This window comes from Plenodomus lingam (genome assembly GCF_022343315.1).
Source record: "Plenodomus lingam strain CAN1 chromosome Unknown contig_26, whole genome shotgun sequence".
NCBI lineage: Eukaryota > Fungi > Ascomycota > Dothideomycetes > Pleosporales > Leptosphaeriaceae > Plenodomus > Plenodomus lingam.
Genome location: NW_027093941.1, coordinates 510,657 through 532,506, shown reverse-complemented (window position 1 = coordinate 532,506; position 21,850 = coordinate 510,657). Strand labels below are relative to the sequence as shown.

Below are 21,850 nucleotides of genomic sequence, written 5' to 3'. Positions count from 1 at the left end.
GGTACAATACATACTACACAGCATATACTACATACCTAGCCCTTGCTCTACCTACTAGCACTAATAGTACTGTATAGAGTACTCTTGTGTCTCCTACACACCCTATTAGTACCTAGCCTCTACGTAGCTTAGGGCTGAAAATAGGCTTTGCACATTGCGCGACATCATCATCATCATCGCCTCTCCCGTCAGGACTCAGTGCTAGTGTCCAGCTTCAACGGATGCAAAAGAAGTAGTGAGTGAGCCGGTGCAAGGAAACTCTTCTTCTTTAACCCCCCCCCCCCCAGAGGAGTCACGGTAATCACCTACGCCCAATTGACCGCCCACGCCATGCTGCTCCGACCGGCTGTCTCGCCATGGACAGCTGTTGCCCATCGCACATGCGCTGCCACGGCGCGCCGGTCCCCAATGCCCTCCTCACCCTGCGCACCCTCGCGATGCATCAACATTGCAGCCGCCGCCACCACCACCACCACCACCACCAACAACGACAACAACACCACCTCGGCCACAGACGCGCCATGGGAGCCCCAGACCAACATTGACACTGCCTCGATACCCACGGCCTCGCCAGGTATGCTTGCTTTCCCATTGTTGATTACTTCTTTTTTTCCCTCTTCTTTCACATTCGTTCACTTGCACTGTTTTGAACCGGAAGAAAAGCGACGGAAGAAAACACTCGAGTCTCTACTCACTCTCAGCCAGATGCCCACTTCAAAGTCCTCGGGACCCCCTTTTCCCTCCTCTCCGTCTCCCTCTCCGCCTCGCAAACACTCTACACCCGCCGCGGCACCCTCGTCTCCCTCAGCGGAAAGCCCGAAAACACAGTCTCGACTCTGTCTGTCCTCGAGCCCATCCGCCGCGCCCCCGTAGGCATCCCCTTCCTCTACCAAAAAGTCTTCTCCACGAGCCCCGTCACGGCTCTCATCTCGACCAAGTCGCCCATCTCGAGCATAGTCTCTGTCCACCTCGATGGCCGTCAAGACTGGGTCGTCAGCCAACGGCAGGCCTTGCTGGCTTGGACCGGTCACACGTTGAGTCTGAAGCCTCAGTACAATGCCAAGCTTGGGCTTGCTCACTGGGGCAATACCTACATCACCGGGCGAGGGCTGATGGCGCTTGCTGGGAGCGGACAGATCTATCAGGTACAGATCAAAGAGGGCGAGAGCTATGTGGCACATCCCAGGTACGTCGACAGTCTCCTCGACGCCTATCAACACAGAGCGGCGCTGCTGATACACAAGACAGCAATGTTGTCGCATACACGGCCTCGCTAACGCCGCCACAACCCTTCCGCTTCAAATCTTCCAACTTCCGCTTCCAGGTGCCTGACCTTGGCTTCGGCACCCTCGTACAAAAGGTCCGCTTCTTCAGAGTCATGAGCCAGACGGCAACGTGGAAAGCTCTGTCATCTACCTATCACACCCTCAAGACCTACATGCGAAAGATCATCTATGGCGACCGAGTACGAATGCCACCCTAGTACAATGCCTTCAGGGCTGCTAACAACAGTCCTAGTTATTCCTTCGCTTTGAAGGCCCCACCACGATGCTTCTGCAATCACGCGCCTCTCGCATCAGCGATACCCTCAGCCTACGAGATGTCAACGAAATCGCAGACAGCGCCCCAGGTGCTGTAGATGATGCCGTATCACGTAAGATCAGTCGGGAAATCAAGGAAGTCAAACGGGAATCCACTCCAACTCCTTCGCCTTCGACTGCAGAGACGTTGAGATATGTCACGATAAAAGACGGCAAAGCAGAGTTTGACAAGCCACCAGCTTGAATGAAAACTGCACTATACATAGCGTGTTTACGAAGCTCTGCCCAAGTGGCAGAAATCTCATGTCCGTGTTCGTCGTCCATTGTGTATTTGGTTAGGTAGCCTATGAAGGCCAAATTCTGAACAGTGGGTTATGGACTAGTGGACACAAAAGATAGATATCGGTGCAACAACAAGATGCCCCTTTTCAAACATCAACCAGCATCCCATCTCTAGACGCCGCGCGCACGACGCATATCCTGCAATCTACAAGGCTCGCACGAACCAACACCGAAGACAACTTTGGAAACTCAATGTGGTTCCTTGGCGCACGTCATGTTCCAGGCTCGACCTGCTTGAGACCAACCTCCGCAATTACCGTTGCGCCCCCGATCTTTACGTAGACCAAAAATGTCAATGCTTAATCCCGATTGACTTCTCAACGTGTCCTTGCATCTTCGCATTTTGTCTCTAGACATCTAAGCATTGTATCCGCTCGCTCTCAGTCCTCCTCTCCACACTCTCTCGCTCGGCTTATACGTGAAATACAGCATCCATAGCATTCGCACCTCATCTGCCCCAACCCTCTCATCTCAAAGTCACAAAGTAATTAGACAGCCATAATGTGTCTCATGAGAACCTACGAGACCCGAGGCCGCGGCGTCCTCGATCCTCCACCCCGACGTGGAAACTTCACCTCGCATCCCCCAGCCGGTGTGATGCGGTTACCACGCGAGTGGCGTCGGAGCGAAAGTTATAGTGATGATGGGAGAGTGGTTGAATATAGGTACGTCCGTTCCCTATCTTCCCTCTTTCAGTCTTTGTTATTGGAGAGCTGACGATTCACCTCTTCAGACGCTCTCAACCACGAGTTGTTGAATACTATGAGGAGCCGAGACGGAGCACCACGCGAGCGAGGAGTGTGAGTAGGAGGCGGATTAGCGATGTCGCGTATAGAACTCCGAGAGGGAGCCATGTAGATGAGAGGGTGATCAGAAGAAGTGTTAGTCGGGTTAGACATTGAGGGCTTTTGTCCATGGATAACTGCATCAAAGGACGGTTTGCACGGATAGTACGCAATAATGGGATTGTAACGACATCAGTAATCACAGGCAACAACTACAGGCTTAGACCACAACACCCTCAAACACCCCCAACCTCAAACCCCTTCCATCCAACCATCATCTCCCGACACTGTTTCTCGTAAGCACCAATGCCCAAGATATATGTTTGATTCTCTTTCTTCTTTCCCGGGATATTGGCTGTGTTCCACCAACTATCCGTGTACGGAAACAACGTATGTTCAATCACTGCATCCATGCCTGCTTTCCACTCATCTTCTGCCTGCTTGGTTGGCTCAATCGTCGTCTTGTCTCCTTGCACTTGCATAGATTTGATGGTATCGCATACAAAGTCGCACTGGCATTCTATAATGGTTGGGCCATTCGATAAAGCCGTGGGAGCTTGCGGCGAGTATACCATGAAGGCGTTGGGAAACCCGTTGAACATCATGCCGAGGAAGGTGCGCACACCATTGCGCCAGACTTCTTTAATGTCGATGCCGTCTTTCGAGATAAGACCCATGTTGGTCAGCGAGCCAGTGAACGAGTCAAAGCCTGTGGCGCAGACTACGTAGTCGAATTCCCGGGCTTTGGATTCATTGGCGAGTTGGAGACCAGTCTCTGTGAATCTCTCGATCCCATGTTCATATAGATTTACAATCTCGACGTTGGGCTGGTTGAGCAGGTCGTAATAGTCGTGTTCGAGGGGCGTACGCTTGGTACTAAAGTAGTAGGGCATGCTATCTGGAGCCATTTGTTCTTGCTTGGCAGGATCAGTGAGTCGTTGACGGACTTTCTTCTTCCAGAAGTCGTAGATGATTTTGTTGGCCTCTTTATCGACCAAGATGTTATTGTAGTTGCGGAGCATGAACTGAAAGCCGCCGCAAACCCACACACTTTCAAGATACTTTTCTCTTTCCTCGGGGCTGACATCTTGAACGCGTACATCGCAGCCGACGCCGGGGAATCCGGCAGCGCTGTTTCGTCCGGCAGCAAACAGTGCTGGGTAATATGCTCGCCATGCGACTTGCTCTTCTTCTGTCCAGATTCGTTGGCCCATGGGAAGGCAATAAGAGGGGCGGCGCATCAGAACAGTCAAGTGTGATGCCTCTTTTGCAAGTTCCTGCACAATCTGGACGGATGTCGCGCCAGCACCAATCACGGCGACTCTTTTGCCTTTGACACTTGTCTCCTCAGGCCACTCTCCCGAATGTCGTATCACCCCTTTATACTCCTGTTGACCAGGCCAGTCTGGCAGATGCGTCTTATGCAGCAAACCAGTCGCCAATATCAACCAGCGTGCTCGTGCCATCATCCCATTTTCCGTCCGTACGACCCATTTCGCAGCCTCCTGATCCCACATACATCCAAAGACCTTGGAATCAAAGCTAACATCCTTTCGTAGTCCCAACGTCTTGTCCACGTGCGCCATGTACTTCCTCAGCTCTCGATGATCAGGAAAGCGTTGCGAGAAACTCCAAGTGTTGTATACTTCGGGTATGTTGAGTTGGTAGAATGGTGTTTCGCTGTCGACACGTGCGCCAGGATAACGATTCCAGTACCACACGCCACCAAAGTCTGAACCGGCTTCGAAGATGTGCGCTTGGAGGCCATCTTTGCGAAGACGATACAATGAGCTTATACCTGAGAAACCGGCACCGACGATGATGACATCGTATTCCTGATCGTTTTTCGTCTGACCGTTGGTTGCTGCGTCTTTGACATCCTTGGCGGGAATGGGTGCGATAGCCATGGTGAGAGATTTTACGACACCTGATGGTGGTAGTAATAAAAAGTCTAGATAAGAGCTATGGAAGATGAGACGGTCATCATCAAAGATGAGAAATCTGTTCAAGGTTGCCCGTGGTATTTTGTACTAGGATCTTCAACGAGACTCTTCAGGCACATCGAGTAGCCTCTATCGATTCGATCTCGGGTCACGGCTAATTCTTGTTAGAGAGAAGATACATTGAGCCACTCATATCAGATTTCAGACATAATGTCTGCTACAGTCTAACCATGTCCGCTACAGTCTAACCATGTCCGTACAGACGAGCAGGCCCATTGTATCTGTCGAGCCTGTTTCCATTCATTCACGCTGGACGGACACTGGATCGAGGTGGCCATGAACCAGTCATGAGAAATGGTGCTCAGCACCGACAAGATCGAAAATCTGCCTACTAGGAAGTAGGCTACCGGCACGCCTCACATGAATCATAGACAAGCTTCCACAGACATGAAAGTCTGTCATGAGAGACGTTTGTAGGGTGGGGAATCTCCACAACGTTACCGGTAAACTGCGGGGCCGCGTGTCGGAAGGAAGCCGAGGCTACCGTAACTTACCGCATGTTCTTTGGAGTCCGGACCTCGTCATGGAAGAGGCTGATGCAACCATTCATGCGTCCACCCACCATTGTCGCTGTTGAATAAGGCGAGGATGGCATTCGCGGGAACTGCTCTTCTCTCAAGCTCGCGCACCGGTATGACAAGCTGTTGACTTCACCTGTGGTGCGTTTACCGGTAACCTATGCAATTTTATAGCTTACTCATCAGGCTCATTAGGTATGCTGCTTGTAATTCCTACCAATATAACATCATGTATTAACCAGTGCTTAAGCAAGGAACTAGTCTTTCTTCCCATTCTCCATGTCTCTGAGCGAGATATCCGTACTTTCCCAGTACTTGCTTAAATCTCCCACAGGCAAAGCGACACTCCACCGCATCTCTGCGGCCATGATCACAATAAGCATGTACCAACCAAGCAGACCACAGATGAAAAGGCAAGCACCACCAGCCTAGAAATGGTCAGTCCTCTTGATTAATTCACGTATTTCTTTGATTATTACCTTCTGCAACCGTGAAGCCTTCTCGAAGTCTCCATTGCTGACTGCCCAATAGGCTCCACTTAGAACCCAGGCGCCCACAGTGACAAGCAAAAAGATGACCGAAAGTACCGCGTTGATGCGGATCGAGAAAATGAAGAATGTGAGCAGGATAAAACCCCACACTATGAGGTATAGGGCGATAGCCGCATTCATCTCTTTCGACGCAGCACCTTCTGCTGCATTTCCAGTGCTAGAGTAAGCGGTTGCGAGCTCGAGAGTTGGCAATTGCAGCATGCCAAAAGACAGCCAGAACACTGTAAATAGCCCACAAACTAACATGTTGTAGAACTGCCCCTGGATCCAAAGGAATATGGTTGAGAGACCAAGCAGTACTGGGCCTGTGAAGAAAAAGATACCTCTGAACACTGTTAATATGCGGAATGACATGTTGACCACCTGTCAAAAGCTTACGCCACGGCTTGCGCTCCATTTGCGCCGCCCCAACCCATTAATATCATGGAAAAAGTCATGGTTGCGAGCACGAATCTGCCAGAACTTTAGCATGCTAACATGGATTGTGGATAGCAGTCACAAATTACATACCCGAGAAACCCCAATGCACCAGCGTTCGCATACTTCGCAGCATTGTCTGTGGCATGTGGGGTCTTTGGTCCCAAGTACAATTTTTCAAACAACTCTGGACTAATAGATATGTTTGTCGATGTAGGTGCCATGTGAGGCTCCTTGGATATTCCATCCGAGTCTGTACGATGGAGACCTGGCTGCTGTGATGTAATGGATTGGGACATTGTCGAGGAGGAGATGACAAAGTAGACCAAATGCGCATCTTCCCAATGATTCTACGATCGATTTATACTGTCCCACCAAGACGGCGCATCCCCGGTCTCTTCACTTGGCCGGCGGTGTGGGACAACAGGTGGGGGTGATCTGAGACTCTGAGTGACGGGTTCCGAGGTCTGAAGCACGGCCAGAAGCACGCTATCGCAGTGGTCGGGTGAAGTCAATCATGATGTGGGCACAGAAGATGGCAAGTCGCCACGGTCCTAATTGCTGTATTTCGATAGTCTCCGTGTCCATCTCGGTCAACAATGGCTAACAACGTCCAGTAAGGTTAACTCGATAACGGCAAGGAACACGTTTCGGTCTACAAAGGTGATGATCGCGTTCAAGATGGTCCGTTGCCGTCTCCGTGGCTTCCGTGCCTTGCGCCGCCCGCAATTTGGCAATAGGAGCTGATTGGTCCATGGTTCTTCGTCGGTGTCTTGTGCGGGGACACACTCTGGGCTATCAGCACTACAACACATGAGACATTAAGAATATAGAGGGGGTTTTATGTTTGGATCCTTGGTTAGGTGTGCATGGGACAATCGAATTGGGTTGGTGTTTTTTAAAAAGGTGTTCAAGATATATGTAATCAGAAACGATCAAGTCATTAACGGACCATGCCTATGGTACCGGTAACCTAAGCAAGCGAGTGTCAGAGAACATAAACGAGTGACTACCACAACACAGTTCAGTGGCTCAGGCCCAAGAGGCTTCAGAGTTCGTTATTACACCGAAGGTCAGTTCAACCCTGGATAGACCCTGGAATAATTAAGCTTAACACGGGTGAAAGCTGCTCAGTCAAGGGTAAAGACCTCGGTCATACGGTGCGTACTGAAGGCGGAAAATTCTAACGCTTTCTCAGGCCAGAGTCGCCCTGCTGGCAGATTTCTGTGTTCTTCACTGACCAGTTGTCATAGCTAGTATTTTATGCCTGAACTAGTCGTAGATAGAGTGATGTGCAATTCGCGCTCCAAGATTTGGACGTTGAATACCATGCTGATGGGAATCAGCTTTGACGATCAGGCTATTTCTCTCAACTATACAGCCACTAGTCACTTAAAATAGGCATGTCAGTAGATCAACCAAGTCCCGGGATTGTCAATGGGGTATCCGAGAACCAGCCATCAGCTAGGGGTAAGCTGTACAATATCCCGACGGAGCGGATTCGTGAAGTGCAATTGACTGAACATTTGCTACTTCGAATGTACTAATTATGAATGCATCATGTCCATGAAGGTGGTTCAGATGGGCGACAGGGATAGTCTGTTAGATGATCCGATAGATCGACTCTCTCGGGTCAGAGCAAAGACGAGGGGAAATATCGATATGCCTACTGACCGTTTAAGCAGAGGTAGATGGTACCTCGGTGACACGGTAAGATGACGAAGATTACTGTTCTTCTGTGCCAGGACTTGATAGTTGGGTTGCCGGGGGCGGCAGTCATAGAAGTACTGTTCACAGTTCATAGAACAGTATTGCCTCTAGTAATGATGGGGCTAGGAGCAAATTGAAGGCTCTCGGCTTTCCTATCCAAGGTGTTACTTAAGAGATTCTTCGCAATATAATGGATAGTCAATGGATCAAGACAGCCCACAGGCATAAACGGAGGCGCAGTTGAAGTCGGATCTGCGACAGTCGGACCTGAGTATGTGATTACGGCGTGTCCTTCACCAGCATTCTGTGATTAATAGCCTATGTCTGCTTCAGCGCGGAACCATTAGATACCGGCGGCTTAGTTGGCAGTGAAGACGACGTCGAGTTGCTCGCCAATGCCAATTTGGATGTAGCTGGTAATGTTGGGAACAAGTGGTACAAAGTCTGTTCCGATTACCGAAAACGGATGATTGTCTAGATGCACGCGAAGGTCGCTGTCGACTGAAGTGTTGATAAGCTGAAGGCGGTATGTGATTCCTGCTTGAATTGTCAACTTGTAAGCGTCATCTCCGGACCCGTTCTCAGCTGTCCTATATTTCAAGACGTTGTCTGATGCGGGTGGACCCGCGCTATTCTGGCCAATTTGAAATGCTCTAGCATCATTTTGATATGTGATAAGTTAGTACAGTCCCTTTTTGGAAAGACTTTCAAATCTACGTCGTAATTGGCAGTGGCGGGACCGTTAATCTGCATAGTACCAACAACGCCATATCCATACTAATGTGAGAAATGATCATGACGGCAATATGTACCTTACTCGGTCCCCTGAAACTGACACGTTTCCATGTCACCAGCGGCTAAAGCAAATTCAGTAATACCATTAGGTTCATCCTGCAGGGTTACATTCAGTACATGGAAGCATGCCAATGGATAAAAGCCCCATTAAATGTAGGATTTTGTAACTGCCACATGCTGCGAAGTTTAGAGTCAAATGAATTTGAGGCCGAAATCGCTTACTTACGATAGTATCGCCCGATGTTGCAACGCTTGTGGGGCCTTGGGTACAGTCATTGATCATCATACACACTCAAGATTCTGCACAGTCTAGGTCGCAAGTGGCGTTAGAGGGGACTTCGTAGTAGCGTTCAAAAAAATTCAAATATCAATGTGTAAAAATTGTAATGATCATCAAATGAGCACCGGCAAATCCGCGTATACTGAGTAGCTGCTCTGAGTTATACAAGGTGATATGAGACAACATTTCTACTTCTCTGGGGCATGCTTGTGAGAGTCTTGCTGCTGCAGCTCAAGTTTGGGTATTTTGATTGGTGACCCACATTCCGCCTTCGTGCATCTGGTATTGAGTTCATTCATCCACCGTTGTGGGGGCGTAGAATCTGAATCTGAATCGAGCATCTTGGCAAGTTGTTGCTGCATTCATATTTGTCTTTCATCGTCCTTGAGTCAGGATCACGAGTCCGTAGCGTCGATGTGCGGAGTAGGTGGTGAAGCGGCATGTGTAATGACATGAGCAACCCGACGGCGAAGTATGTACAGATAGTGCATCGTCTCATCAGAACCTTCAAATGGAAACAGTCAATATCTAGTTTTAAATATTTTTAGTATACTTAAGCTAGCAGGATCAAGGCTAACATGAAGCTGACGAAGCCTGAAAGACGGGGCCAGACTTTTTGATTCGAACCTAGAAGAATAGGTACAGCTCAGCAGGAAAAAGGAGCACGAAACGCCGCAACTTTCTGACTGGAAAGCTGCATATAGCAGTGCCCCATGGAACTCTTCCGAGCCAGCTTTCAGTAATCATTGACCTCCGGGCGAGGCCGCCGGTTTAGCATCAAAGCGACAACATACAGCATCATATTGCAATGGGCAAAGCCCGCAGTAATTATTTATATCACTGTCCAATCGTATACTATGTTCTTATGCTATTTTTGAAGCGCGAGTACGAGTATTGTAGAGTGCGTACCTAAAAACTTTAGTTGGTCTGCGCTGAAATAGTAATGGCATTATGGCAGGAACGGACTTCGATGTTCATACACAGTAATGCTAGAACTCGATTGTGAAGTTACGGCACTTGATTTGGTGTTGATTACTATATAGTCTACAGCCGCTACATAGTCCCACAAAGACCTATTGGGCGGTAAAAAGGTATGCGCGGCCAAGGGGATGGGAATTTGGGGAGCGACGTGGACCGAGCTTTGACGAAGTCCGTAATTCTAGCCCAAGACCTGAGTATGGTACCTACTATAGGTAGGGTGTGATTCTTACGTACAGTTGCTTCAGAGCTAAATTACGGTAAGGGGCAATCAATGACCGGTAGGTGGCGCACTCACGTAGATATCCGACTAGAGTGAATCTACATGCATAGCATCTGCCATCATCTCAATTTCTTGTGCAATTGTTCTTAAACTCCAGGGTTGAGCAGAAGATTAAACTTCTGATTATGCTCATCTTGTTTCATATGTTTCGGTCGGTGGTTATGCTCAGATTCTTGTTGTCAGCCAAGCGCTCGCTCACGTTTGACGCTGTCAGTAGCTGTTATTCTACTTCATCTGTTTAGAATATCATAGGAATCCTACCACACACAAGTTTCAGGGAAGTTCTCTCTTATATCTACAATTGATTGCTATCGCGCTTCAGCAAACAGGAGAGCCTTCATCACTTCGAACCAACAGCAGTTCAAGGAGAACGAGGAAAGTATCTAAGTATCGTCGCGCTTGTAATTGGCGAGTCAGCATGCCACTGCCAATACCAGCGCCTCGCGTTCCACCCTGTCTCAGCTTGTCTCGGGCGATTTCTATGGAGGTTATGTCACTGTCTATGAACATAATGATACCATGGTACATGGTAAATGCTAAGGTGGCTGGTCGGAATATGTTGCCGAATGTCCTGTACGGCTTACCGCATTGGGCGAGTGATCAACACTGCCAATGTCCCCTACGCCAGCCGCCAAGTTCGCGACGCCCTCATCGTTCTTGTCAAGAACGACAAGGCACAAGCACTGCAACATTCCGCGAGCGGCCACGTCAAGTACAGACAGACAGTGGTCAGTTTCCCTACGTACACAGTGAAGTCTGACATGAGTAGTATCAGGTAGTTGAACGATTGATCATATCATGTTAATTGTTCAGGGCTTGTGAATTGTGTATTTTAGAAAAACTGCTGGATTGTGCGTAAAGGTACATTCTTTTATCTTGTAATTATCAGCCTATTGAGAGACTTCTCAGCAGCTCACGGATTGTTGCAGGGCCGTATTCTGCGTCGATTTGGCGACGACACGCGGGTCATTAAGATCTGGAAACAATTCGCTTCTTGGCCGCCATAGACCACACACTGCGTTCCCGCCAAGGGGTGGTTGAGCTCCGCCCAGCCAGGCCAACATATGTTGGTGTCCACTATGACATCGTCCCAGCATTACTTCCACTGTAAATTGTCGATGGCCTCCTCGGTACTGTCACTCTGTTGCCTTGAATTGATATGGGGTTGCATGTGCCAATACGATCGGTAGTGTGGAGAATCCCATGGGGAGCTCCATTCTGGCTTACGACCAGAAGTGCCCTCGAGAAAAAAGTGGACTGGAAGCCGCGGGCCACAGCTGTCAGTGTATATAACAAGTCCTGCCATAGTCCGTTGTCAACTCTTCGAACGCTCCACTTCTGCGTAAACTTGTTTCAGACTGCTTTTGCAATTCTTGCATTCGCTGATCATGTCTCGACGAAAGTCCGATATCGAGACAACCGAGCCGGGGCTGTCATCCTCTAGTAGCAGCAGTAAGACTGGCCTTGGTACAACACGGCACCACGAAAATGCAAGCCACTTTGCCTCGCAACCCCGACAAGCATCTGTCGCTGCGAAGCTTCGCAACCCCCTAGCAGGACTGAGTGAGAACGATGTCATTGCAGATGTTGATGCTTGGTGTACGGAGAAAGGTCTATCAGAACACCAAGATGCGTTTCGAAAAGGTGCCCTGATTGCTCGCGTGGGCCAAAGAGAGGATGGATTCGAATATGTGAATCAATTAAATCCCGAAGAGAAAGATATTCTGCGTCACGAAACTACCCACCGTTGGTCTCAGCCTTTTCAGCTCTACTTTCTCGTCGTACTTTGCGCAGGATCAGCTATCGTCCAAGGCATGGACCAGACAGCTGTGAATGGTGCCCAGGTGAGTTTTTCATCTAAGCTTGTCATCTAGCACAGGATCCTGCTATTTCCTTGATCTTGGAAGCTAGCCGCGGATCTGATGAGGCTTGTGCCTTCCAGATTTCTGATGGCTATGCCCTTACCAGCCAGCATTCACGTCGCATAACATGCTGATCGTCTCTAGCTTTTCTACTTCGAAGAGTTCAACATCGGCGAAGACCAGGTATGGCTTAGAGGTCTACTCAACGGTGCACCGTAAGAAGTTCACAGCAGTATTGAAGATGCAAAAACTAATCCTACTCATAGGTATCTCTGTTCTTGTCTCATCGGGTGCTGGTCCAATGCACCACTGAACAAATATTTTGGCCGCAGAGGGACCATATTCATATCTTGTATCATATCTTTCATCACTGGTATCTGGATGGCGGCTGCCAACAACTGGCCCAACCTTCTCGTCGCCCGGTTCTTCCTTGGGTTTGCCGTTGGCGCAAAGTCCTCCACTACCCCTGTCTACGCAGCAGAGTCAGCACCCAAGAATATACGTGGTGCGCTAACAATGATGTGGCAGACGTTTACAGCTTTGGGGATACTTTTTGGTTTCATCGTTTCTGTCGCCTTTCAAGATCTAACCTTCTTGGGAAGATTGTCACCCTGGAGATGGATGCTGGCTAGTACCAGTATTCCTCCGCTCATTGTTTGTGTGCAGGTATACTTCTGCCCAGAATCGCCGCGTTGGTAAGTTTTCAAAAGCCCTTGCAATCTCTGCTCGGCGCTGATCATGTCTGTAGGTACATGGAGAAGGGCAAATTCGACCGGGCATACCATTCTTTGTGCCGCCTACGCAAGCATAAAGTCCAGGCGGCACGAGACATGTACTATGCATACAAGCTTCTGGAAGTGGAACAAGCCGAACGTGAAGGCAGGAATGCGTGGAGAGAATTCTTCCTCGTTCGACGTAATCGTCGTGCGGCACAAAGTGCATTTTTCGTGATGGTAAGCAACTCGGAATCCTGGATGCGTATGTACCTAGACTTCGCTAATGAATGAATAGTTCATGCAACAATTTTGCGGGTACTCTCGCCATTTGTCAAGACCCTGGACTCCACTGACAATTGCTAGGGTCAATGTTATCGCCTACTACAGTTCGTCTATCTTTGAGGAAGCTGGATTTTCACGTTCGGAAGCTCTACTCACATCTATGGGCACTGGAATTATCAACTTCCTATTCGCCATCCCGTGAGTCTCGATCATCGCTTCCACCTTCACTCCTCGTAAAAGTGCTAACTTGGCTTGACTAGGGCAATTTACACTATCGACACGTTCGGACGACGGAACCTACTTCTGACAACGTTCCCGCTCATGGGCATCTGTCTCCTGTGGTGTGGCATGTCGTTCTTCCTTCCCCTCGATCCCGAGACTGGTCGGCCATCAATTGAGCGACTTTCATCGATAGCCGCAGCTATTTATACATTCATGGCGGTCTATTCGCCAGGAGAAGGCCCCGTGCCGTTCACATACTCAGCAGAGGCCTTCCCATTGCACCTCCGCGATGTAGGAATGTCGTTCGCGACAGCCACTTGTTGGGGCTTCAACTTCATTCTCTCGCTGACATGGCCTGCTCTGGTCGCCGCGTTTACGCCACAGGGTGCATTCGGATGGTACGCCGCGTGGAACTTCTTCGGCTGGATTTACACCTATTTCTTCCTGCCTGAGACCAAGGCTCTGACACTAGAAGAGCTAGACACTGTCTTTGACGTTGGGAATCACGAGTTCTGCGGATATTACCGCAAGAAGCTACCATGGTATCTCAAGAAGCATATTCTGAGACAGGATGTCGAGCCCATGGAGCCATTATTTGAGTTTCACGATGAAGGCCCATACTCGCAGTATACTGCTGAGCCAGTGAACGTTGGCGTTGTCAGCGGGACTGGGGGGGTACATCAGAGTGAGAAGAACAAAAGTATGAATGTGTAGGTCTTGCAGGATTATATGCGATCTGAAGTGGCTTACTTCGCCATTGCATCGCTTTGCCTGAGATGTAGCTTCAATTCGTAGTTGTTGCTAGCTAATCCTCTACGTCCATGTCATATATCTTCACCTAGAGATATATGCAATATGTATATCTACTGAGATGTTGGATTCATCGGTATGAGGACATCTCTGCAGCACTGGAAAAGATAGCATCACCAAAGTAGCTACTTCGTTACATGCCACAGTAATGTTGAGATGGCATAAAAGATACTCTTTCTGCCCCGTACTGTGTATATGGTGCACCCTTAAGATCCTCAGATATTGTGCTAGCTTATTTCGGTTGGAAAAAAAAGACTTGATGCATCTCCACGGTGATGAATGTCTGCGACGTCAGGCTAGCTCCCACGCAGCCAGACCCACCTGCGGTTACGGTAATGTTAGGGTACGGTACCGGTAACTTTGTTAGACCGCAGCCCAACGTCTCCACCTACACCCTTCCAACAACAAACGATGCTTGAAATCGCCTGTTTCAATTTACCCTCAGTCTACGCAGCAGCCAAGGCAGGAGCCGACCAAATCGAGCTGTGTGCGAACTACAAAGCTGGCGGCATCACGCCTCCCAACCAATGGGGTACTGAACTCTCTCTAAAGTCACCTGGCGTACCTGTCAAAGTCATGATTCGACCACGAGGAGGCGACTTCAACTACACCGGCGAAGAATTCGAGCAAATGAAGACTAGCATCTCTGAATGGAAGCGCTATCGTGTCACGGGGTTTGTTTTTGGAGTTTTGGACGCAAATCAACGATTTGACGAGGTGCGCAATCGCGAATTGGTCGAGCTTGCGATGCCGTTTCCCTGTACATTCCACCGTGCCATCGATGCGATTTACGCTTGGGAATCGGCTGCCAATTCCATGGTCAGATGTGGATTCAAGAGCATACTATGTGGTAGCGGTGAGGACGGTGCTAACAAGGCGTCGACGCTGCAAAGCAGATACGGCAGGGATATCATGGTCCTTTATGGCGGAGGAGTGCGAAGTTCAAATATTGAAGAATCTAGGAGAGAAACTAAAGTTGATTGGATGCATTCTTCGGGCATCACGCAACCTGGCGAGGATGTGGATGTTGATGAAGTTGGGAAGATGAAGAGCATACTGACACATTTGAGTCAAGAATTAGCGGGAGGATGATTGTACCAAATTATTCATTAGGCGCAGCCTGTTGAGCCGGCATGCTACATTGGTTTTCATCTTGCATCCACGAGGGTATTATCCCAGCCAAAAAAAATCTCATAACGCCAAAACAAAAGACTAGCAAAGCGCCATCAAGAACCACACGAAGGACTTGGCAGAACTAATGAAAATTTATTCTCTTCACAATGCGTACAGCGCGTACATGAGAGCACCAAAAACAGGCATGCCGACCGACAGAGTTGAGCCGACAGTCAACTGACCGGCAGCTGCAGTGCTCGTGGTGGTTGACTCAGGGACGGTAGTCTGAGTGACAAGAGTTGTTTGCGGCGCGATTGTTGTAGCGTGGGAGATGGTGGTGGCAGCAACTGTAGTCGACACTGCCACGCCGCTGACGGTAGCTGCTCTTACCGTCTCGGCAAGGGTAGTCGGCGCGGTATAGGTTGTTCCAGGAATGGTGGTAGTGTACACGATGATGCTTCCAAGTTCAGTTGCGGGGATGGCGTCACCAACGCCTGTGCCAGTGAATTGAGGGGGAATAGACATGGTAGCTGTGTTTGGCCTCGCGGAAGGGTCGTTTGCGTAGATGTTGCCATTTTCATTTCCGTTGGTGTAGTTACCGCTGATCAGGTTTGCGGTGGCTTTCCCAGAGTTGTACTCTCCTGTAGTCAAGGAACCGAAAGAGCCATCAGGAAAGGCGTAGTTTGTAGTAAACTTATCATAACACATGGCAATGTTGAGATTTTGCACGCTGAGGCAATCAAGACTCTGGCGGCAGCAAAACCCTCCTTCGGACCGTGCTTGTACAGATCGCTTTTTGAAATTGATGTCCCTGACAGAACTGAGGACGTCCACGTAGAGTGAGCTAAGAGCGGAGCCCACAGTGGGTGGCGTTGTGCCTGTTGCTCCCTGAGGTTGACATGGCTCACAGGGGTCGTTATTGGTAGCCTTGGAAGGTAAGTCGAGGGGCGATGCGTATGCGACAGTAGCTATGGCGAGGACGAGGAACTTGAGTGACATGTTAGATGGTGTTGCTTGGCGGTCCAAGCATGTATCAGGGTAAGTTAGGTGAATAGAGCTCAAGAGGAGAGTTCCCAAGAACCGGTGCCGTACGAGTACATGAAATAGGTAGGAGGCATATCCGAGACTATATAACGTCGGAGTCTTGGAACGGCGAACAGACGACCTAACCTACCCTACCTAGGGCACCACGAGGCTTACCTAGGTACCATATTAGCGATATGCTAACTTAGGTATCCCATCTATATCAACATCCAATACCGTACTGGAGAGCGATCTTTTCCTAGCCGTCCAGGGTGGATGGGACCTTCTGCATTCAGCCAGAATCCTTGTCGTTGTCGTTGGGCAAGATTTCGTCTGCCGTCCAGGTTCTACTCGAAGGAGACACAGCCTGGTCTTCACCATGTCTAGGTACCTAACTCTACCATGTCTTCATGTGCACAACACCATGACTATTCCCAACACCACAACTATTCCCAACTCTTTCGAAGCATTTCCCAAGGCCCATGCACAAAGTCCAAAGTTTTCGAACTCATGATCAACCACAACGCATGTTTGGTCTGGGCATTTCTCCCACTTCGGCCAACCCAAATGCAAAAAAAAAAGAGTTCAACAGAATACCGTACCGGTAAGAGGAGGGTGCAGCCCCGCCGCCGCCATGCCGGGCGCCCCGAGCGCACTCTCAACAGTGATTTTCTATGCCGGACACGCGACCAGACGACAGGCCACCCGCATCAATTGAGACCATGGCCAAACTCTAGCTACGCTAATGACCATGAGAGCCGTTAGCCTCTGGAGTAGGTAGGTGTTGTCATTTCGCTTCGAGGTCGATGCACCATGGCGACATGGCCACGGGGATGAAGAGTGGGCCTATATACTCTATCGCTCGGTCGGATGGTGATGAAGAGATGATGCCTATCTGTCAGCATCTTTTGTGCTTGCCTACATTGCTTTCACCTTGCATTGCGCAAAAGTCAGTTACCATAGTGGATGCCCTGGTATTCTGCTTCGAGAAGAAAGATCGGAACAGGGACAAGTCGTGAGGAGGCTAATTTTAGATTGCCAACGAGTCATACCGGTACCGGTACGGTACCTCTAGAAATTCATCGTCGAGCAGAAAACACCAACTAAGCAAGCGTACCCATACCTACGCGATTGATGAAGACAATATCGTAATGGCCACTTTGTGAATCCAAGATATCTCCGAGATACTCCCTATGTACCGGTAGACGTCCACCACTTGGACAGAGTCTGTCGAAGAACCATCAAGAAGAGGCACAAGTTGGTAGATGTTGCCTGGACTTGTATTGCCTGGACATGATCCTTTTGTACTGGATGCATCTTTGGACCACTTTTCCTTCAACCTGCCTGCAGGTACTTGTTCGTTGCTACAGGTATCCAATTCATTGGGCAGCATGCACGGCCTCAAGAGCCGTGTGAAGTACAATTATAGCATGTCCATAGAGGCTAGGCTAATGCTACCTACTCTGGACTGCGTACTGCAGTGTTGAGTTGACAGAGTATGCTCGAGTAGGTGCTTTAGCTATCGGTAGTACAGAAACAGAGTGTAGTAGTAGTACCACACTCTACTACTATTACCGGTATAAGCAAGCCATGGTCGCTCGGCAAAAAGATGCAGGGCTTGTCCAAGTCGGGAGTCCAAGACCAGGAACACGCTTGGGCCAACTGCCACTCCCACTCCCACTTCACTGTCGCTGCCTCTCCCACCGTTCCCATCACCACCACCTCCACCACTGTCTGTCTAGGTATAAGGCATATCGCGATAGCTACTCGCGCCTAGAGCTTTCGTCAGACAGGCGGTCGGCTGGATATTGTTGCTGTTTGCCGCGCCCAGAAAAGCACTGCCCTTCTTTATGCTGTTTGGCCGAGCTTCTCTCGCCGCCGTCGCCGCCGCTGCCTGCAAAAGATCTTTCTGTGCGACACCTTCACGCACACCTCTGCACCTGTCCGCCCCTCGGTCGCTCCTTCACCCTGCCAAGTGCCTCGCTTCGCGACTGTCTGCTAGCAACTCACTTCGCAAACGCGCATCTACTCTATCCTCCACCCTTTCTTTGCCGATGGAACAGAATGGCACAACCAAGCGCAAGCAACCGCCAACCTCGCCTGTAACCGACCGTCCGACCAAGCAGGTCCGACCCGAATCATCTGATCATACCCTCAACGGTGCATTGGCATCGCCCAAATCCGACGACGCCATGGACGACGATGCGCATAGCGACTACAGCGCCCTCGAGAACATGTCCGGCCCCGGCCATGTGGCCCTCTCAGGACAAGACACAGCCGAATGGCAAAAGACGATAGAAAGTGTTGTCAAGAGTGTCGTTTCAATACACTTCTGCCAGACCTGTTCTTTCGATACCGATCCTGCCATATCGAGTGAGGCTACTGGCTTCGTCGTCGACGCCGAAAAGGGTTACATCCTTACCAACCGCCACGTTGTCGGCGCGGGCCCCTTCATTGGGTACTGCATCTTTGACAACCACGAGGAGTGCGACGTTTATCCTGTTTACCGAGATCCCGTTCACGACTTCGGTATCCTGCGATTTGACCCTACCAAGATCAAGTACATGCCCGTCACCGCCTTGCAATTAAGGCCCGATAACGCCAAGGTCGGAGTGGAGATCCGAGTGGTTGGCAACGATGCTGGAGAGAAGCTCAGTATTTTGTCAGGAGTCATAAGTCGGCTGGATCGGAACGCTCCAGAGTACGGCGAAGGATATTCCGACTTCAATACCAATTACATCCAGGCCGCCGCCGCCGCGAGTGGCGGCTCTTCTGGTAGTCCCGTTGTAGACAGACATGGATATGCCGTCGCGTTGCAGGCTGGTGGACGCGCTGATGGTGCTGCGACCGATTACTTCCTACCACTCGACCGACCATTGCGTGCACTGGAGCTTATTCGCCAGGGTCAATCGGTATCCAGAGGCACAATACAGACGCAGTGGATCCTGAAGCCATTTGACGAATGTCGTAGGCTCGGCCTAACGCCTGACCTGGAAAAGGCGATTCGAACACAGTTCCCAAAAGAGACGGGCATGTTGGTTGCTGAAGTTGTCCTTCCCAAAGGCCCCGCGTCTACAAAGGTGGAAGAAGGCGATCTCCTGACCAAAGTCAATGGAGAGTTCCTCACACAGTTTGTTCGCCTCGACGCAATATTAGACGATCACGTGGGCAAGACCATCTCCGTGACGATACAGCGCGCGGGAGAAAACATGGATGTCGAACTCGATGTTGGTAACCTCCACGACATTACACCTGACAAGTTCGTCTCGGTAGCAGGGGCTTCTTTCCATGATCTCTCCTATCAGCAAGCACGGTTGTATGCAATCTCCTTGAAAGACTCGGGCGTCTATGTTTGCGAAGCAGCTGGTTCCTTCCGTTTCGCGGATGGCTATGCATCGGGGTGGTTGATCCAAGAAGTAGACAATCAGCCAACTCCGAATCTGGATGCATTCATCGAAGTCATGAAGAAGATTCCTGACCGCAAGCGAGTGGTGATGATGTACAAGCACTTGCGCGACCTTCACACTGCTAACACCAGCATCACTGCCATCGACAGGCATTGGCACGCTAAAATCCGGGTAGCCACACGCAATGACACCACAGGATTGTGGGATTTCAAGCCAATTGCAGATGCCATTCCAGCTGTGCCTCCAGTCCCACGCCGTGCGAACTTCATCAAGATGAGCTCCCAGTACCCAGAGGCCGTGGACATTGTGCGCAGTTTCGTAAGAGTGCATGTCAACATGCCAATCAAGCTTGATGGCTTCCCAAAGATGAACAAGCAAGGCTATGGTCTTGTTGTGGATGCTGAGCAAGGCCTTGTCCTTGTCTCAAGAGCAATTCTGCCTTATGACCTATGCGACATCTCCTTGATCATTGCCGACAGCATCTTCGTCGACGCCCACGTCGTCTTCATGCACCCATTGCAGAATTATGCAATTGTCAAGTACGATCCCTCACTAGTGAACGCGCCAGTCAAGACGCCCAAGTTCGCGACTGAGTTTATCAAGAAGGGTGAGGAGACTATATTTTTCGGTCTCAATCAGAACTTTAGACCTGTTGTAGCCAAGACTGTCGTAACAGACATTACTACAGTTGCTATCCCGGCCAGTGCCATCACACCACGGTACCGAGCGACCAACTTCGATGCCATCACCGTGGACACCAACCAGGCATCCCATAGTGGCTCTGGTGTGCTTATTGCAGAGGACGGCACTGTGCAGGCACTCTGGTTGTCGTACCTTGGCGAGCGGACGTCTCACAGCGGTAAGGACGTAGAGTACCACCTGGGTCTTGCGACGCCGAACCTGCTGCCCGTCCTCGACGAGATCAAGAGCGGAAAGACGCCGAAGCTGCGGATATTGAATGTTGAGTTCCAAACTGTGCAAATGTCTCAAGCGCGTGTGATGGGCGTCTCCGAGGCATGGATTGAAAAGACGGAAATAGCGGATCCTGAGCGCCACCAACTCTTCATGGTACGAAAAGTCGATTCTGGTCATGGAGAGGGTCTAAATGAAGGCGATGTCCTCTTGACACTCAATGGCAAGCTCGTCACACGTTCGCCAGATCTCGACGTCATGTATAGCAACGACTTCCTTGAAGCGGTTGTAGTACGCAAGCGAGAGGAAAAGACGATCAAGGTGTCTACTGTCGCGACAGAAGACCTCGAGACGGACCGTATGATTAGCTTCTGTGGTGCCACAGTTCACCGCCCGCATCAAGCTGTTCGCCAACAAATCAGCAAGATACATTCTGATGTATATATTTCCTCGCGTGCGCGTGGCTCACCAGCGTACATGTATGGGGTAAGTACTTTCTCATCACTCCGATTTCACCAGTCCACTTAGGCTAACAATATGCTTAGCTTGCACCGACAAACTTTGTCACACACGTCAACAACACGCCGACTCCTGACCTTGATACGTTCCTTCAGGAGGTGAAGAAGATTGGGGACAAGGAGTACTTCCGACTGAAGGTCATTACTTTCGACAACGTACCATGGGTGGCGACGTTGAAGAAGAACGAGCATTACTTTCCCACCATCGAGTATCGAAAGGATGCCTCTGAGCCACTCGGCTGGAAGAAGATCATCCACGAGTGCGAAGATGGTGGCGCGCGTGAAGAACTAGGACCAGACGAAATAGAGGTCGAGGCCAGCGAGGAGTAAATAGTAGCCTCTCGCGACTTTTGACAGAGTAAACGAAGAAGTGCAAATATATCTGGGGCAATGTATTACAATAATAGTCCTTGGTCCTCGAGCAACCCTCTCAAGCTTGAAGAGAGCCAAGGGGGATGCAGTACAATACACGTACTCTCGAGATAGACAAACCAGTCACGAGACGAAATTAGATATTTCATGATCAGCCTCGAAGATGGAAATACCGTATAGCAATATGCAGAAAGAACAATAGTCAGGACGTCAGTTATGGATGCGAGTCGTGACTTGAGTGCGGATGGCTGGCTGGCTGACTAAGGCGGCGTTTGCGCAGGTGAGTGAGGGCTGAGCAAGGGCCCGGGGCCGGGGGTTCGTCGGGTCCGGCTAGCGGGCTTGGCGAGCCCGGCCTTCTTTATCAGCCAGGCCAGGCTTCCTTCCCTCCTCTTCCATTACCATTTACTGCT

The 21,850-nt window shown here is 50.0% G+C and overlaps 13 protein-coding genes across 13 annotated transcripts; 8 read left to right on the top strand and 5 right to left on the bottom strand.

Annotated features, from left to right (window-relative positions):
- The first annotated feature begins 61 nt into the window (after positions 1–61).
- IAQ61_006451 (uncharacterized protein) lies at positions 62–2,193 on the top strand. Its single transcript, XM_003845285.2, has 5 exons — positions 62–235; positions 288–574; positions 706–1,186; positions 1,249–1,465; positions 1,519–2,193. The coding sequence occupies exons 2-5, from the start codon at positions 331–333 to the stop codon at positions 1,783–1,785; spliced, it is 1,209 nt and encodes a 402-aa protein (XP_003845333.1). The 5' UTR covers positions 62–235; positions 288–330; the 3' UTR covers positions 1,786–2,193.
- A 191-nt stretch (positions 2,194–2,384) lies between these two features.
- Positions 2,385–2,892, top strand: IAQ61_006450 (uncharacterized protein; the record flags this gene model as incomplete). Its single annotated transcript, XM_003845284.2, has 3 exons — positions 2,385–2,548; positions 2,617–2,683; positions 2,887–2,892. 3 exons carry the CDS (start codon positions 2,385–2,387, stop codon positions 2,890–2,892), a joined length of 237 nt encoding a protein of 78 aa, XP_003845332.2.
- A 12-nt stretch (positions 2,893–2,904) lies between these two features.
- IAQ61_006449 (uncharacterized protein) lies at positions 2,905–4,575 on the bottom strand (the record flags this gene model as incomplete). Its single annotated transcript, XM_003845283.2, has 1 exon — positions 2,905–4,575. The coding sequence occupies one exon, from the start codon at positions 4,573–4,575 to the stop codon at positions 2,905–2,907; it is 1,671 nt and encodes a 556-aa protein (XP_003845331.2).
- Positions 4,576–5,349: 774 nt separating this feature from the next.
- On the top strand, positions 5,350–6,051 carry IAQ61_006448 (uncharacterized protein; the record flags this gene model as incomplete). Its single annotated transcript, XM_066097189.1, has 5 exons — positions 5,350–5,384; positions 5,440–5,500; positions 5,588–5,626; positions 5,721–5,902; positions 5,994–6,051. The coding sequence occupies 5 exons, from the start codon at positions 5,350–5,352 to the stop codon at positions 6,049–6,051; spliced, it is 375 nt and encodes a 124-aa protein (XP_065952666.1).
- Positions 6,052–6,114: 63 nt separating this feature from the next.
- On the bottom strand, positions 6,115–6,456 carry IAQ61_006447 (uncharacterized protein; the record flags this gene model as incomplete). The annotated part of the gene is made up of 2 exons (XM_003845282.2): positions 6,115–6,193; positions 6,251–6,456. The coding sequence occupies 2 exons, from the start codon at positions 6,454–6,456 to the stop codon at positions 6,115–6,117; spliced, it is 285 nt and encodes a 94-aa protein (XP_003845330.2).
- A 1,769-nt stretch (positions 6,457–8,225) lies between these two features.
- IAQ61_006446 (uncharacterized protein) lies at positions 8,226–9,241 on the bottom strand (the record flags this gene model as incomplete). The annotated part of the gene is made up of 2 exons (XM_066097188.1): positions 8,226–8,520; positions 9,135–9,241. The coding sequence occupies 2 exons, from the start codon at positions 9,239–9,241 to the stop codon at positions 8,226–8,228; spliced, it is 402 nt and encodes a 133-aa protein (XP_065952665.1).
- A 754-nt stretch (positions 9,242–9,995) lies between these two features.
- IAQ61_006445 (uncharacterized protein) lies at positions 9,996–10,731 on the bottom strand (the record flags this gene model as incomplete). The annotated part of the gene is made up of 4 exons (XM_066097187.1): positions 9,996–10,101; positions 10,158–10,170; positions 10,219–10,241; positions 10,559–10,731. 4 exons carry the CDS (start codon positions 10,729–10,731, stop codon positions 9,996–9,998), a joined length of 315 nt encoding a protein of 104 aa, XP_065952664.1.
- A 13-nt stretch (positions 10,732–10,744) lies between these two features.
- Positions 10,745–11,176, top strand: IAQ61_006444 (uncharacterized protein; the record flags this gene model as incomplete). The annotated part of the gene is made up of 2 exons (XM_003845279.2): positions 10,745–10,931; positions 11,093–11,176. Exons 1-2 carry the CDS (start codon positions 10,770–10,772, stop codon positions 11,174–11,176), a joined length of 246 nt encoding a protein of 81 aa, XP_003845327.1. The 5' UTR covers positions 10,745–10,769.
- Positions 11,177–11,591: 415 nt separating this feature from the next.
- Positions 11,592–13,999, top strand: IAQ61_006443 (uncharacterized protein; the record flags this gene model as incomplete). The annotated part of the gene is made up of 7 exons (XM_066097186.1): positions 11,592–12,047; positions 12,210–12,280; positions 12,332–12,760; positions 12,814–13,018; positions 13,077–13,096; positions 13,145–13,261; positions 13,324–13,999. The coding sequence occupies 7 exons, from the start codon at positions 11,592–11,594 to the stop codon at positions 13,997–13,999; spliced, it is 1,974 nt and encodes a 657-aa protein (XP_065952663.1).
- A 507-nt stretch (positions 14,000–14,506) lies between these two features.
- Positions 14,507–15,187, top strand: IAQ61_006442 (uncharacterized protein; the record flags this gene model as incomplete). The annotated part of the gene is made up of 1 exon (XM_003845277.1): positions 14,507–15,187. The coding sequence occupies one exon, from the start codon at positions 14,507–14,509 to the stop codon at positions 15,185–15,187; it is 681 nt and encodes a 226-aa protein (XP_003845325.1).
- Positions 15,188–15,370: 183 nt separating this feature from the next.
- Positions 15,371–16,207, bottom strand: IAQ61_006441 (uncharacterized protein; the record flags this gene model as incomplete). The annotated part of the gene is made up of 1 exon (XM_003845276.1): positions 15,371–16,207. One exon carries the CDS (start codon positions 16,205–16,207, stop codon positions 15,371–15,373), a length of 837 nt encoding a protein of 278 aa, XP_003845324.1.
- Positions 16,208–17,496: 1,289 nt separating this feature from the next.
- On the top strand, positions 17,497–18,008 carry IAQ61_006440 (uncharacterized protein; the record flags this gene model as incomplete). Its single annotated transcript, XM_003845275.2, has 2 exons — positions 17,497–17,703; positions 17,766–18,008. 2 exons carry the CDS (start codon positions 17,497–17,499, stop codon positions 18,006–18,008), a joined length of 450 nt encoding a protein of 149 aa, XP_003845323.2.
- A 73-nt stretch (positions 18,009–18,081) lies between these two features.
- Positions 18,082–21,779, top strand: IAQ61_006439 (uncharacterized protein; the record flags this gene model as incomplete). Its single annotated transcript, XM_003845274.2, has 2 exons — positions 18,082–21,036; positions 21,096–21,779. 2 exons carry the CDS (start codon positions 18,082–18,084, stop codon positions 21,396–21,398), a joined length of 3,258 nt encoding a protein of 1,085 aa, XP_003845322.1. The 3' UTR covers positions 21,399–21,779.
- Positions 21,780–21,850: the final 71 nt, after the last annotated feature.